We start from the raw sequence: 16,248 nt of genomic DNA, 5'->3' as shown, positions 1-16,248 counted from the left end.
GCATCATATCAATTTTATAGACTCTGGTGACAGCTTCATGATAAAAAGCAGTTTTGAACACTGTCCTCACATTTAGTCATCTGGTCCAGAAAGGACATACAAATGTTACAAATACGGATAAGTGTACATTTTTTAATTCCTTGTATATTGTGGTTTATATTATAAGATATATTCATGTATTTCACTACTTCACACCATTTTAGTGGGTTTGGGGTACTGTATATTTTATAGTACAAATATATTATGTATTTTGTTTCTAAATGCTTATGGCTTCATTTACACCCTTGAATTAAAGGATATAGGTCTTAGCGGATATCACAATAAAAAAGGGAAGGGCCTTCATAGTTTCACTGAAACATCCTGCAGCTTCTTTGAATTTACTAAATAACATCAACACTCGAAGACCAACAACAAACTGCTAAACTCTCTCATATTTTTTCCAGACTACCATTCCTCTACCCCATTTCTATTCAGTATACATTTGTGCAGACCTTCTCCATTTGTACATAGACATTCACATCACACACATCCATCTGCATGCACAAATATTTCCACACATGTAAAACACAGTTATACTTTGTAGAATATGCAATTACTCCCATTAAATTCAGCAATGCTGAAAAAGAGGTTGTACTAGTTTCCTAACGCTACCACAACAAAATAGCAGAGACTTGACTGGCTGAACAACAGAAATTGACTTGCTCATAGTACTGGAGGATAGAAGACCAAGATTAAAGTGTTGGCAGATTTGATTTCTTCTGAGGCCTCTCCCTGGCTTTCAGAGAGCTGCTTTCTTGCTATGTCCTTGCTTCTGTGTGTGAGCAACACTCGTGTACTCATGGGTGTCTAAATTTCTTAAATATTTTCTCATAATGACACAACTCGAATTGTATGAGGGCCCACACTGATAGCCTCGCTTTAACTTAATCACTTTAAAGGCCTTATCTCCAAAAGTAGATACATTCTGAGGTACTGGGGATGAGAGCTTCAACATAAGTTTTGCAGAGACACAACTCAGCCTAAAACAGAGGTTAATAATAAACTATCTAAAAAGTCTACTATAGTTTTTACATTTGTATATTACATGCACATAATTTTGAATACTAACAATACACTAACTTAATGTTTAAAGCTGTGCTTACATTCTATCACCCAAAACAAAATATTGAAATTTGTCACCATGAGCCCTTTTTATGTAAGATTTCAGATATGCTTATGTAACATATGTCTATATTATCTTAGAGCTTCAGCAGTCAGTCAAGGAGGAAACTTAGGAAATCACACATCTTATTTAAAATGAGTGTCTTCCCCTCTTAGTCCAATGTTCTGGTGCGTATTGAACACATCAATACATCCCTTAGACTAATGTTATGATTTGCTATGGGGGATTAAAAAAGCACACAGAGGGTTCCTAATCAGCAATTTTTTCACAGCTACTTTTACCTCTTTGTTCCGTAAACTATAAATGATAGGATTCAACATGGGGGTTAATCCAGCATATACCAAAGCCATAAATTTGTCTATTTCCTGTGAATCTACAGCGGAGGGCTTCAGGTACATGGAGAGAGCTGTCCCATAGAACAAAACCACCACAGTCAGGTGGGCTGCGCATGTTGAAAAGGCTTTGCTTCCACCATCCACTGAGCTGATTCTCAGGATGTTGGAGAGAATGAATGCGTAAGAGACACAAATGAGGAGCATCGGCATAGGAAGAAGAAGTACGCTGATCACCAGCATGATCAACTGCACCCTGGAAGTATCCACACAAACTAGTTTCAAGACAGCCAGAATTTCACAAGTGAAGTGATTGATGATGCTACTTCCACAGAGAGACAGCTGCAGCACAGATACTGTTTCCACCAGGGCGGTGAGGCAGCCTGTCATCCAGGAGCCAGCGGCAATCTGCACACAAGCCCTCTTGTTCATGATGATGGGGTATCTCAGAGGGTTGCAGATGGCCACATACCGGTCATACGCCATCGTGGACAGGAGCACACACTCAGTGGAGCCCATGGCAAGAGAAAAGTACATCTGAGTGGCACATCCTGAGAATGAGATGGTGTTTTTCCCTGAAACAAAGTTTGTCAGCATTGGAGTGAGAGCAGAAGAGGTGTACCAGATGTCTAAAAAGGAGAGGTTGCTGAGGAAGAAGTACATGGGTTTGTGTAGGTGGGAATCCAGGATGGTGATGGAGATCAGAATGATATTACCCAGCAGGGTGATCAGGTACATCAGCAAGCACAGCACAAATATGATGACCTCAACTTTGGGGTAAGGAGTAAACCCCAGGAAAATAAAATTGGAAATGACTGTCAAGTTTGCCTTGACCATTTTATGCCTCTTTGTTTATCTGTAGTAGTGAATAAAAATATACATTGTTATATATATGAAAATCAAATTCTACCATCTTTCAAGGGGATTAGTTAGGGGTACTTTAAAAGGATCATTATTCTGGCAATACCATGCTAATTATTCACTCATTCATTCATTTGTTGAATATACTACAAGTCACTGAAGATCTCTTTGAATTACCTAAAAAGCTACTCTTGGGCAGCTCAGAATAAAATATCACACAGTCAAGTAAAGAAATAAATACAATTAACATATAAATACACCCTCGGGTACCATGAGAACACAGAGGGTAAGAATCTTAGCTCTGTGTTAGGAACACTGGTCAGTGAGACACTGTGACACTTAAATTTTTTTTTCAACGTTTATTTATTTTTGGGACAGAGAGACAGAGCATGAACGGGGGAGGGGCAGAGAGAGAGGGAGACACAGAATCGGAAACAGGCTCCAGGCTCTGAGCCATCAGCCCAGAGCCTGACGCGGGGCTCGAACTCACCGACCGCGAGATCGTGACCTGGCTGAAGTCGGACGCTTAACCGACTGCGCCACCCAGGCACCCCGTGACACTTAGTTTAATCAAAAAAGGCATTAGACCTGGGGCGCATGGGTGGCTCAGTGGTTGAGCATCAAACCTGGGTTTGGCTCAGGTCATGATCCCATGGTCAAGCCCCGCACAAGTTCAGTTCAAGCCCCATGTCAGGCTCCACACTGGCAGTGCGGAGACTGCTTGGGATTCTCTCTCATTCCCTCACTCTCTCATCTCTCATCTGCTCACATTCTCTCTCTCTCTCTCAAAATGAATAAACAAACTTTAAAAAAAAATGCATTATACCTAATCGAGTTAAGGACCACAGGAGGCTTGCTGGGGAAAGAAAAAAAAAATTGTAAAATGTTACGTGGAGAAAGGATTTAGTTGCATTTCATAAACCTGCTAATTATGTGTTGTAACACATGGATATGCAGTACACTATAAATAGAAGATAAACCTGTGTCCAATCACTATCGCACTACCTGATTTCCATTTCCAAGAAGGCATTTTTGAATATGGAATCATCCTGAGCCCACGCTTTCTTAGAAACAAACTCATTTTCAAGGTTCAGGATTTTATAATGCAATTCTAATTACTTGTGATGTATCTCACAATTAGTCACATATGGGAACATGTTTAAAAACCACTGTCCTATAAGTAGAGTTCAAATGCAATCAATCACACACACTCAAGCCTCACATCCTCATCATTGCCTACTTTTCCAACCTCATCTTCCAACACTCCAGCTCCAGACTCTGGTCTGAAACAACAACCAGATTGTCATTTCTCATACTTATCATGCCATTTTATATTTTTACGTCTATAACCAACAGTTCATCTACATGCTGTTACCTTTCTCACCAACTCCAGTCTTGTTTTTCATGAATATTTATCCAGTCATCAAAACTGTATGCCACTGTCTCAAGTACAGCTTTGTTCTTTATATATACCTACATTACTCAAGTATATTACACTGAACAATAGCCATATGTGCACATCCCATTGGCTCCCACCCCTGTTACAACTGAGCTTCTCCAGATCTTGTTCCCCATAGTACTAGCAAAGAATAACTTACATTCAAGATTTTTAATAACACACCACTCCCTTGAACATGGACAATGTTTGGTACATATTCAAATAAGAACATTTTCACTATTGGTCCCTGTGCCAACTTAAAAGCCTAAGATTTCTCAACTGCTCATTTAGATCTGCACCCTTATCTGTAACATTAAAGAAACCAGTTCATTTAAGAAACAAAGACGATGAGCTCTTAGCTTTAAATATTTGACATAGAGTGAGGTGGGGAAGGCAATGGCCATTTGTACTCTTAGGAGAGGTTGAGGTGTTCCCCAATCATCTTCTGTAGGGTTTTAGACCACTGTCCTCTGAGTGTAAGAATTGGACTCTAAATCCAACCATGCTACTTACTGGTGCACATAATCAGGCAAATCACTTGGCCTCTTTGAAATCAGTTTGTGTGGGTTTTTTTTTTTTTTTGTAATCTATACAGGAAGATGACAATTCCTAGATTAACTTATTTTAAAATTCTTTTTCCACCACCCAATTCCATGGCCTCTCTAATATTTCAGAACATCACAAAACGTTTATGATTTCATCATCTCCCTGCTTTTCTTTCAGAGCTATACCTGCCTATGCTAACCCAGTGCTGGTTCACACTGGCTCAGATAAAAAACTTAGTACTTCTTCATAATCTATTAAAATGTCAACCTCCAATCCATAGGTGAATAGGAAACACCTGACTAGTTCCAGAAAGGTGATTGTTAAAGGTTTCTGCTCTTTAAAGTTCATTTGGGGGGCGCCTGGGTGGCGCAGTCGGTTAAGCGTCCGACTTCAGCCAGGTCACGATCTCGCGGTCTGTGAGTTCGAGCCCCGCGTCGGGCTCTGGGCCGATGGCTCAGAGCCTGGAGCCTGTTTCCGATTCTGTGTCTCCCTCTCTCTCTGCCCCTCCCCCGTTCATGCTCTGTCTCTCTCTGTCCCAAAAATAAATAAACGTTGAAAAAAAATAATTTAAAGTTCATTTGGGTCGGCACACACCATGCTTCTACTGAGGGCTTCTCTAGTGGTCTTTCCCCACTCAGCACCAGTTTTCCTACTCTAGCTCTTGCTCTTCTTGCTTTCTCTTCTTTCTTCACTACTGTCTGGTCTTTTCTTATAAACAAAATAATGATGTCTTTTTCTCATGCAGATTGGGTCCCTATTCTTTCCCTTATCCTTCCTTTACAATGCTTGTAAGAGTCTCACCTATCCTAAGTCATTTTATTGAGATACTTTCCCTAAAATGACTTCAGATGCCAGGGCTAAGATAACCAAATGTTTTCCAACAATCTCTTCCCTTTTCCTTCCCAAATGTCAGAGCCAGAACAAATCAGAGTTCTACCCCAACATTCTAATTTTAAAGTTGATGGATGCTTGAAGGAGTTTAATGACTTGTCTGAGATAAATAAGAAAATCAAAAGCAAATCGAAAACTTCCGTCCCACATTTTGGGCTCATTTCAACTCAATATTTTCCTTATCAACAAGTACTTCTTTTAAAAGTAAATATCTGGTCTCCTCTTCTGGTCTCCTGGCCTAGCTGAGACCCATGAATCAGTTTTATAAATCGGAGGATACAGAAAGAGATGGATACGGTCTGCTCTCATTTACCTTAGTATCTTCCTCTTTGACTAATGTATGCTTCACTATTTAAAGTTGATCTCCAGCATGGTCTTGCTTGTGAATCTTTGTGCAGTGCTCAGAAAAGTAAAAGAATCTGAATTTTGTAATTATGGTAATTCTCCATGAAAACTGTATTAGAGTGGGTTATGCAGAGGTATTTTTATTCAGAAATTGCAATGAAAAAGAATATGGATGCTCTTGGTTTGCAAAAAATCAAGCCAGATCTTTCCTCATTCACAAATTCTCAACATACAGAGCTTTTGGTAAAAATATAAAAATAACTGCCTAAGAAAAATAATGACAAAGATTTTTTTCTGCCAAAATCACCACCTATGCTCTGTTCTCTAAAACTTCCAAAGGGTTATCCCTGGATCTAAGACTACTAAAGTCTCCTGTTGCTATTAGGGACCTTCCAACTCCCTTAACAATTTAATGCTGTGATTGTGGAACATAAAGAAGTTAAGAAACTTTCTAGTTCTCCAGGGTTTGATTCTCCAAGTTCCATGTACTAATTGGGAACCAAAAAATGAGGTGAAAAAATTTTTAATTAATTCAAGTTATCTGGGCCCATAAAACACTTGATTGCTGAGCAGGCTTTGTGCAAGTAGAATTGTAGGAGACTATTTGCCTCCTGCATTCCTTCTGCAGATTGCCCTCGAATTACATAGCAAACACTGCAATTAAAAACTATAGAAATGCCTTCCTACAGGGCCTCTGAGCTTGTAAAGTAACTGAATTATTTTCAGAAATCTCTCCAAATATTTCAGTTATATGAAAAACAGAAGACAAAACATCCTTACTGAGCTTTTAAATGGTCACAGAGTAAAGGGAGAACATTGATCAATCAGATAACTGACTACTATCAAATGCCCCGTGAAGACCCTGAGTTTTAGCACAATGACTGTGATTTTATAAAGATTATATAACAGTCTTTGAAGGAATAGTGCATTGGAATGAGTACCAGACGTAAAGAGTTGTGAATTAAACCTCAGCTCGACTATTGGTGAGCTAAGTGATCTTATACAATTGTGGTATATTAATTATATTAATGACCCCAATTCTTCACTCTTTCCCAGGCTTGCCTACTCTGATTTGGTCCTACACATGTGGCTTGATTTGATCACTGGAGCATTAAGAAATATAATGCAAGAAGAGACTAGTAAAGCACTTTCACTTAGGTTAGTCCTCTCTTTTCCATCTCTGCTATTATCATGAAAATATGTCCAAGTTATCCAACTGGAGGATAAAATGCGCATTAAGCAGAACTGAGGTGCCTCAGTTGCCAACAGCCAAGGCGACTTTACATGAGTCAGTCAATCCCCAACAAATGAGTGAGTCCACAATCAGCAAGCCAACTCACAGCTGATTTGAGATATAAAGATGATTTAGTTGAGGTCACATGGATCCAGGTGTCTCATAGTCTTGAATAAATGTTTACTTTGGTGTACCACCGAGATTTTATGATTGTTTATTATGCTGTTTCATTGTAACAATGTAACACTGATGTAGCAATAAATGATTTCATCGCCTATCCAACACTGACTCACCTGGTCTTTATCCCTCTTAAAAGAGTCATAATTTTATTCATTTGTCTCTCCTATTTATATCCATAGGGAAAATATCCTGATGAGTCCAAGCTTCCTAACTTACTTTCTAGAACTTTTACATTTTTGCCTTTCATACTGAGATATACAATCCATCTGGAATTAATTTTTGTGTACGGTACCAGGCAAGGTCAGGATTTATTTTTTACTATGTGTACACTATTTGACTCAATATGATTTTATTGAAAGCTCTCTTCCCCACTGCACTACAGTATCACTTTTGATATAAACTAATTGACCATATATGTTTGGATCTCTTTTTGGCCTCTTGTACTGTTCCATTAGTCTATTATTCTTATCCTTGCACAAATATTACATTGTCTTTTTAGCTATAGCTCTATATAATAAGATTTGATTTTGGCCCTCTAAATTATTTATTCTTTATGGGTGGGTTAGCTAGTGTTGGCATTTGTATATTTTGGTGTCTGTGTATAAATTTTCACAATAATCTGCTGGAATTTTGATTGAGATAGCCTTGAACCTATATTTCAATTTAGAGAGAATGACATCTTTATACTATTGAATCTTCTAATCCATTAATTTAGGTATTTTTAAATTTCTCTCAATAATGTTTTATTGATTTTTCTTATATAAATGTCTTGTCATATATTTTTATATTTTTGATGCTATTATAAATTTTGCTTTAAATGCTATTTTCTACTTTCTTGTTATTGGTATGTAATGATTTTTCTATGCTAAACTGATATTTAGCAATCTTGGTAAATTCACTTTTTTGCAATTTTTTAAAATGTTTAATTGAAGCATAGTTGACATTAATTCACTTTTTAAGTCCAATACTGTAGATCATTTGAGTATCCTACATCATAGAGCATTATTCATAAATAGGGACAGATTTGTTTTCATTATTTATATCATTTATCATTACTTTTAGTACTGGTTATGAATTCTGGTACTTAGAGTAACATATTCAGGAGTTGAGACATATAAGGTAAAATGAGAGAATTTTATTTGAAAAATGTATTGGTGCCTGAAAATGGCTAAGGACTATTTAAAACTACGTTTTAGGTTCCTTAAAAATTAAGATTCCTCTTATAATACAAACAAGCAAATTGTAGACGACACAAAATATTTCTAGTTCCAAAATACAATTATAAATATAAAGTCCATTTTCTTAGTACTGGGTGTAAATGAGCTCCCAGAAATCCTATAAAATGTATTTCTAATGACTTTAGTGAGACAAAACAGAAGAGAATAAAAATAAGTAAAAATATGTTACTCTGATGTCTAATAAATGTAAAGCAAATTAACAAATTTCCAAGTAAATTGTGGAAAACAATTTAGGACACCCTAAACAGCATGGCATGATCTGCCCAGAGATTGTTAATTAATCAATTCCAGATGGGTTGTGTATCTCAGTATGAAAGGTAAAAATATAAAGGTTCTAGAAAGTAAGGTAAGGAGGCTTGGACTACCAGGATATTTTGTTACTTTCTTTACAAGACAGAATGAAAACTGGTTTCAGATTTTTAAAACTCAGTTAAAATTATGAATTTATAATATTGTAATTACTAAAAGAATCTGATTTATTTGGAGTCTATTCAAATATGAAATGCTGATTATCCTTGTTCTATGTAGCTATGTAATATTAAACTTTTTCATTTTAGTATAGTATTATTTTTATAACTTTTTGTTCATCTCCACTTATAAGGCATTACATAATTTTTCTTCTCATCCAAGCTAGGACACTTGACAATGAAAGTGAACTATTACTAATTACACCAGGGAAACTCTGCTAAGTAGACTCGTTCTGAGCAAATAAGACATATGGTCACCATTCCAAGGTTGATTCTATTAGGGCCATCATGTTCCAAAGACACAAGATGTTTGACTAGAAAAGCAAAAACAAAAACAAAAACAAAACAAACAAAACAAACAAACAAAAACTGGCATTACGCTTTGTTTGTGCCCTAGCTGACAGCAACTACTTAAGTTTTGGTCTGAACCTGATGTCTTCCAAGGTCCAGAAGCAAGTACATGGAGTCATGCTTCTCTGGGACTAAGGATGATAACAAATGTAAGATATAATTCTTAAATGAGAAACAGTGAACCCTATTAACATAACAGGTGACCAGAGCCTAGGGGAGAGACGGATGATAAGGAATCTTTATGTAAGCTCATGGTGGAGGTTAGATAGAGTGAGATCTGAAGTCTAATTAGGGTTATTCTTTTTTCCTTTTCTGCATTGTCATTCCTTTGTATCTTCCTCAAATCTTCAGTTAGTAAATAGAAGCCCAGAGCTAGCTATAGTTCAGGGAATGAAGGGAATGTAAATCCATGCATGGGATGAGACAAACTGGATCAAAATGACATCAGCATTGATGACATTGAAGAACAGGCAGAAATGACTGGTCCTGAAGCCTAAACAGTGGTATGAAACAAGAGATCAGCCACAACCAGTAGTCTCTAAACACTCTCATTCAGTCACCCTTCAGTTATTCTGTCCCCCTCTGAATGGCACATCACTCTCTCCTAAGAAAGCCAACTAAAGTTTACAAATTGCTAGTCTATCTGCTCCCTAAGCATTTTCCAAAGAAGGGCCAATCTGCAATATGGTGGTTCCACTTTCTGGGAAGCTGCACAATGACCAAGTCTAAATCCAACAAAGTCAGGAAACCATGAATCAGTGAAACGACTCTGATGCCATGTTTTAAAATCTTATTTTGTATAAACTGGGTTCTAGCCAGCTTCTCACTGATCATAATGATGAAAGAAAGTAATGCAAAGGAGTGACAAACAGTATGTATATATATATATATACAGTATATATATGACATACATATATGACTGTTCTGGAAAGAAATTCCCAAGAGCTCCATCTTGGGAATAAATATGTTTGATGTAAATCAGGCTGTGAACCTGTTATACAAAACCTCTATTGTGGTTTGTCAGTCAAATCTTTCACTACCTCCTTGAGTATGCTGACAGCTCGTGGTTTTAGACAAATGTTGGCTCAGTATATCCTAACAGCTTTGCATATTGGAGAAATTTAAAACATTTTATCCCCCTTATAGTTTCAGAAAGTACACCATTACAAGAAGTCACTCAGGTCTTAGGTCTTTTTGTTGTTGCTGTCGTTCGTTCGTTCGTTCGTTCGTTAGTTAGTTAGATAGATATAGGATCTTGGAAGGATCATGAACTTGTGGTTCTCTCAAATTTCTTGAAGGACATTCCCAGAAAATAATTATTTACTACTATTATTACTAAGAAAAATAAAAGATTCAAGGAGACAGAGATAGAAGTATAATGACAATGGAATAAAGGAGGCCTTTCTTTTGTGATGTAGTATCTTATAAAATGCTCACTGCTGCCTCTTTCTGAACTATAAGGGGAAAATGAATCTCTATTTTACAATTAAAAGTAAACACAAGATTTTTAAAAAATTAAAAGGTTAAAAAAACAATAAAAATTTAAAATCTAAATAAAAATTAGCAATTAAATAACGTAGAATTTTAAGCAGTGTTTAAAAAGCTGAAGCAATCAGAGTAAAACCAAGTAACCTAATATCTTAAAGTTTTCTAAAATTCTAAAAGAATCATAAGCTATTATTTCAAAAAAAACAGCTCTTAGTTTCATTTATCTGTTTTGGTTTCTTTGGATTCTATATCATTTAGTTCCTCTAATGTTTATTATTTCCCTTATGCTGGCTTTGGGCTTTATTTCCTGTTCCTTTTCTAGCTTCTTTCTTTCTAGTTATAAGATTAGGTTATGTACTGGGGACATTTCTTGCTTCTCGAGATAGGAACAACAGATGATGGCAAGGATGTGGAGACAGGGAAGCCCTTTTGCACTGTTGGCGGGAATGCAAACTGATACAGCCACTCTGGAAAACAGTATGGAGTTTCCTCAAAAAATTAATAATAGAACTAGTAATCGCACTACTACACATTTAACCAAAGGATACAAAAATGCTGATTCGAAGGGGCATATGCACCCCAATGTTCATAGCAGCACTATCAACTATAGCCAAATTATGGAAAGAGCCCAAATGTCCACCCAACTGACAAACTGATAAAGAAGATGTGGTATACATGTACAATGGAATACAACTTGGCGATTAAAAAGAATGAAGTCCTACCATTTGCAACAACATGGATAGAACTACAGGGTATTATAAATTAGTCAGAGAAAGATATCATATGATTTCACTCACATGTGGAATTTGAGAAACTCAACAAATGAACATAGGGGCTCAGAAGGAAAAATAAGATAAGAACAGAGCAGGAGGCAAGCCATAAGAGACTCCTAAAGACAGAAAATAAACTGAGGGTTGTTGGAGTGTGAGTGGAGGGGTGGATTAAATGGGTGATGGAGAGCACTTTTCAGGATGAGCACTGGGTGTCATATATAAGTGATGCATCACTGGGTTCTACTCCTGAAGCCAAGACTACACTGTTTGTTAATTAACTTCAATTTAATTTTTTAAAAAATATAGGATATTGTTTTAAAAAAGAAACATAACCTAAATTACTTAAATTTTTAAATAAAAAAACTCTGAGAATAATATGATAGAGGAAGAAAAAATATATAATATTAATCATTCAAATCTAATATGAATATTTAAAGTATGAAATTCAGATGAAGGAATAAAATGATAAAAGTAAATGTTTTTAAAGCTGAACGTTACCATAACATAGAAAAGAAATGGAAATCCCAGATAAAAACCAAATGTAAAAACCATCTAAAGGTAGATCCACCATTCCATAATAACAGATTCCTCCTGGATTAGCAACATACTTCATGGATAGAAAGTCAGTGGTACAAAGGAAAATATATAGCTCTACTTTTATCCATGGATATTTCACTAAGTAGTTATTTTCTTTTAATTTTCAAAAGGCTTTAAAAATCAGTCATTTAATTCCACATCCAAAGCAGTTAGATCCCATGTATCAGAAGGCCTTCAGAAAAAAAGACTGTCAAAGTAGATATGTTGAAAGTAGAAAAGAATAATAACTTAATACTTCATAGGTGGATATGAACAAAAAGTTATAAAAAATTATTATACTAGAACCAAAAAGTTTAATATTGTACAGCTACCTAGACAGAGGACAATCAACATTACATATATGAACAAGCTCCAAGTAAATTATATTTTTTAGTAAATACAATATTGTAAGTTCATGATTTTAACAGTTTTAAAAATCTGAAACAGGTTTTTATTCTGTCTTATAAAGTAAGAAAATATTAAATTGGTTTTGAAAATAATCTTATCAAAAAGCATTTAAAGGGTAACATTGTCCTGTCTGGAAATCTCTCTCACTATTACATTACCCCTCTACTTGCCCTCACGTTCAAGCTCTTGAACAATAAGAAAAAACCATAATCGCTGACTCCTAAAACATAGGCATTTACTTATTTTCATTATGCACTGCACCAAAAAAATTTTTAAAGCTTGAGAGATTTGAGAGGTGAATTTGACACAGCAATAAGAACCGATCTATTAGGCTCTTTGGTTTCCCTAATTGATTTTCATATTGTGATTATAAAAATAACCTGTCCCTTTCCCATTTACTTATTAAAAACATTTCTTCTCAATAGGTGTTTTACTGCCTCCTTCACATCCTTGTTCCTAAGACTGTAGATTAAAGGATTAATCATAGGAGTAATAACCCCATAAAACAAGGATATAAGTTTGTCAGTAGCATCCAAGTCCTCTGAATTAAGTGTGTCTTTAGACTTGGGCTTCATGTACATGAAGAGAATGGTTCCATAGAATATTATCACCACAGTCAGATGGGCTGAGCATGTGGAGAAAACTTTGCTTCTCCCCTCAGAAGAGCGAATTTTGAGGATGCTGACAATGATTAATGTGTAAGAGATAATGATTAATAACAGTGGTGTCAATATAAACAGTGTTGTGGCCACGAGCATGATGAACTCATTGCCTGAGATGTCAGCACAGGCCAGTTTCATGATAGCCAGAATTTCACAGGAGAAATGATTGATGACGTTATTCCCACAGAAAGGCAATTGTACTACAAATGCGGTTTGTACTGCAGAGTTGATGACTCCTATGATCCAGGACCCAACTGCCATGGGCACATAGGAATCCTTGCTCATGATGACAGGATATCTTAGAGGGTTGCAGATAGCCACATACCGGTCAAAGGCCATCATGCCGAGGAGCACACACTCTGTTGTCCCCATGGCCAAGCCGAGGAACATCTGTATTGCACAGCCAGAGAAGGATATGGTCTTTCTTTCTGAGAGGAAGCTCACCAGTGTGGAGGGAATGGAGGTGGTGGTGTAGCAGATGTCCAAGAAGGAGAGGTTCCCCAGGAAGAAGTACATAGGGGTGTGAAGGTGGGGGTCCCAGATGCTGATTAAAATAAGGGTGCCATTGCCCAGAAGGATGACAACATACATTATTAAGATCAGTGCAAAAAAGAGTAGCTCAAGCCTTGGGTAGCCAGAAAGTCCCTTTAAAAAGAATTCCACCAGAATGGTTTGATTTTCCCATTCCATTCTACTGTTTCTCTTTTACCTGTAAAACATTAATATTTGTTAAAACAAAATGTGTATCTTATGATTACTTTCAAATGTGTACTAGTTTACAAGTACCATATTCTTCCAGAAGGGAAAAATATTTCTAAAGGAGAAGACTAAAGAAAAAAAAAGAAGTATACAAAAATGAACCAAAGCAAGGAAGAGGAAACTAACATGTTTTATGCTACATGCAATGTGTCATGTAATTTAGTTAATCTCATCATAGTGCTAAAATAGAGGTATTGTAATCCACATTTTACAGATAAACTAAAGTATAAATATTAAGTAAACTTGACTAAAGGTAAATATATATCAGAGCTAAGTCAGATTCAAACCTAAGTCTTCCTTGCTGAAGCCTGGCCGTTTTATCATATTTATCATCACATATGTAAACTAGAGGTTATAATAAAAACTTAGCATTGTATTTTATGTGTAACTGAACAATAAACCATTTTTACTGGCTACACACCACCACACAATAAATCAATGATCTTGTCACTCCTTGAAATTATAATTTGTCACTCCTTGAAATTATGTTTACTATCTGTCTTGACCAGCAGCATGTAAACTTTACAAAGGTAGGTACTTTTGTTGTTTACTTCCACAGTCCAGTACCTATAGTGAAGTGGACACAGAAAGAGATGTTCAAAAATATATGTTGAATAAAGGAATAAAATGAAAGACAAAATAATGACTACTATTTGTCACTCTGTGCCAATCCACTACTAATTGCTTACTTTATGCATTACCTCATTTAGTCTGAATGGCATCCGTATTAGGCAATTACTGTTGTTAGCATCATCATCTTTATTAACAGAGGAAGAAAATAAAGCACATAAAAGTTAAGTAATTTGCCTAAGGTCAAGGTCATATAGCTAAATAATGGTATAACTAAGATTAACCCCAAGCCATATGGCTGCAGAGTGTAAATTCTTAATTATTCAATTTGCAGAGAACTTGGCTCATAGACTAGATTACCTTGTAATCTAATTTACTAATATTTTCTAATACTAACGTTTCAAAAGAAATATCAAACCAAAATAGATGATTGTTCAGAAAGAAGTAAGATTTCAACATGGAGATTTGAGAGAAATTCATTTTAATACTTTATATTTTGCTACAAATGTGTCATCACAGGGTTGCATTTAATCCTAATAATCTGTGCTCTCCCTTGTGAGACGTTTTATCTCCTTTTTCCTTACTATCTTAAGTGATATTTTTTCTGTATTAGTCTCACAAGGCATTTCCCTATATTACAGATCTTCTCTTAAAAGGAAAGGAGGCTTTTGGATAGATTTATCTTTTCCAATCTTTTTATCCCTGTCTTATGAACTTAAGAAGTTTGTTTGTAAATTTTTTTCAAGCTTATTTGGATTTTCTAATTTCATGAAATAAGAACTAAATTCCTTAATATTTCCCTTCTTCCCTATTGCTAACTGTAATTCATGCTCTTAAAATACGTTGTTTCCTAAAAACTTAGATTTTGATATGAAATGTTCTTTTCATTAACTTCTAGATAATTATTTTTCCTTTTCCTCTTTAACCAGGAGTTACCCAAGTGTGTGTTTCTTGAACTCTAGTCATTAGATATTTGTGTTCGATTTTTGTTATTTCCAATTTTATGACATGAGAAATGACCTATAATTCTCTAGTTATGGAGACTTTGGCAGCCAATTACTTGATCCATGTTGTAAATGTTAACAAAAGATATGAATTCTCTTTGAGAGAGACATATGATTTTATATAGATACACAATACATGCATACATGTATACATATAATCAAGTTTATTTAATGTATTATTCAAACCTTTGAAATAATTAACTTCTGTCATCTATAATTAATAAATTATATATAAATATTGGTAAGCATGTTCTGCCTATATAAGTAGGATTTTTTTATATGCTTACTTCTGTGTTGTTAATGGCTAATAATCTTTATAAACTATGACTGTTCTTAATTGGCCTTTCTCCTGTTTTGTGCTTTATTTTCCACTTTTAGGATATTTCTATTACACTCCTGTTTCCTCTTAGTTTGGGAGCTTTTGCCTACTCTTAGTGCATCCCATTATTTTCAACTTTTCTTTCTCTTTCTCGCTTTAAGTATAGTACTTATAAGTAACATATATCTGGTTTAAATTTTTAATCTCCTTTTACAGTCTCTGTCTTATATGAAAGTATTTAGTCCATTCACTTTAAAATATAGTTATTAATCTATTTAATTTTCTTCTTTCCATATACTTTATTTTTATAACTTATTTACTTTACATTAGTGCATTCTCTTTTTTTCCCACTTCCTTATTTTTGCTGGTTAAGTTGTCATTCTTATTTGTTTTCATTAACTTGAACGCTCTACTCAATTTTACCATTCCATAAGTAAGTGGATATCTTCTCTTTCTCTACTCTCAAAATTTGACTTACAGGACCCAACCATTTGCTCATAATGATTATTTTTTTCTACTAGAGTGCTGCCTAATCTCCTAAACTATCCCTCAAACATTAAATGAAGACAGAACTACAAGAATACTTTTATTCCCCCATTTCTATCCTCAAATTGCTAAATTTCAGTCAGTGAAATAATGTAGAA

At 35.4% G+C, this 16,248-nt stretch overlaps 2 protein-coding genes across 2 annotated transcripts; both read right to left on the bottom strand.

Moving 5' to 3' along the window:
- Positions 1-1,368: 1,368 nt before the first annotated feature.
- On the bottom strand, positions 1,369-2,331 carry LOC125150035 (olfactory receptor 13F1-like). Its single transcript, XM_047829349.1, has one exon. The coding sequence runs from the start codon at positions 2,329-2,331 to the stop codon at positions 1,369-1,371; it is 963 nt and encodes a 320-aa protein (XP_047685305.1).
- A 10,354-nt stretch (positions 2,332-12,685) lies between these two features.
- Positions 12,686-13,642, bottom strand: LOC125150036 (olfactory receptor 13C2). The gene has a single exon (XM_047829350.1). It carries the CDS (start codon positions 13,640-13,642, stop codon positions 12,686-12,688), a length of 957 nt encoding a protein of 318 aa, XP_047685306.1.
- Between the last annotated feature and the right edge of the window lie 2,606 nt (positions 13,643-16,248).

Source organism: Prionailurus viverrinus, chromosome D4 (assembly GCF_022837055.1).
Source record: "Prionailurus viverrinus isolate Anna chromosome D4, UM_Priviv_1.0, whole genome shotgun sequence".
In the NCBI taxonomy this organism is placed as follows: domain Eukaryota; kingdom Metazoa; phylum Chordata; class Mammalia; order Carnivora; family Felidae; genus Prionailurus; species Prionailurus viverrinus.
The sequence above is the reverse complement of the archived record's forward strand: the minus strand, read 5'-3'. Positions and strand labels throughout refer to the sequence as shown.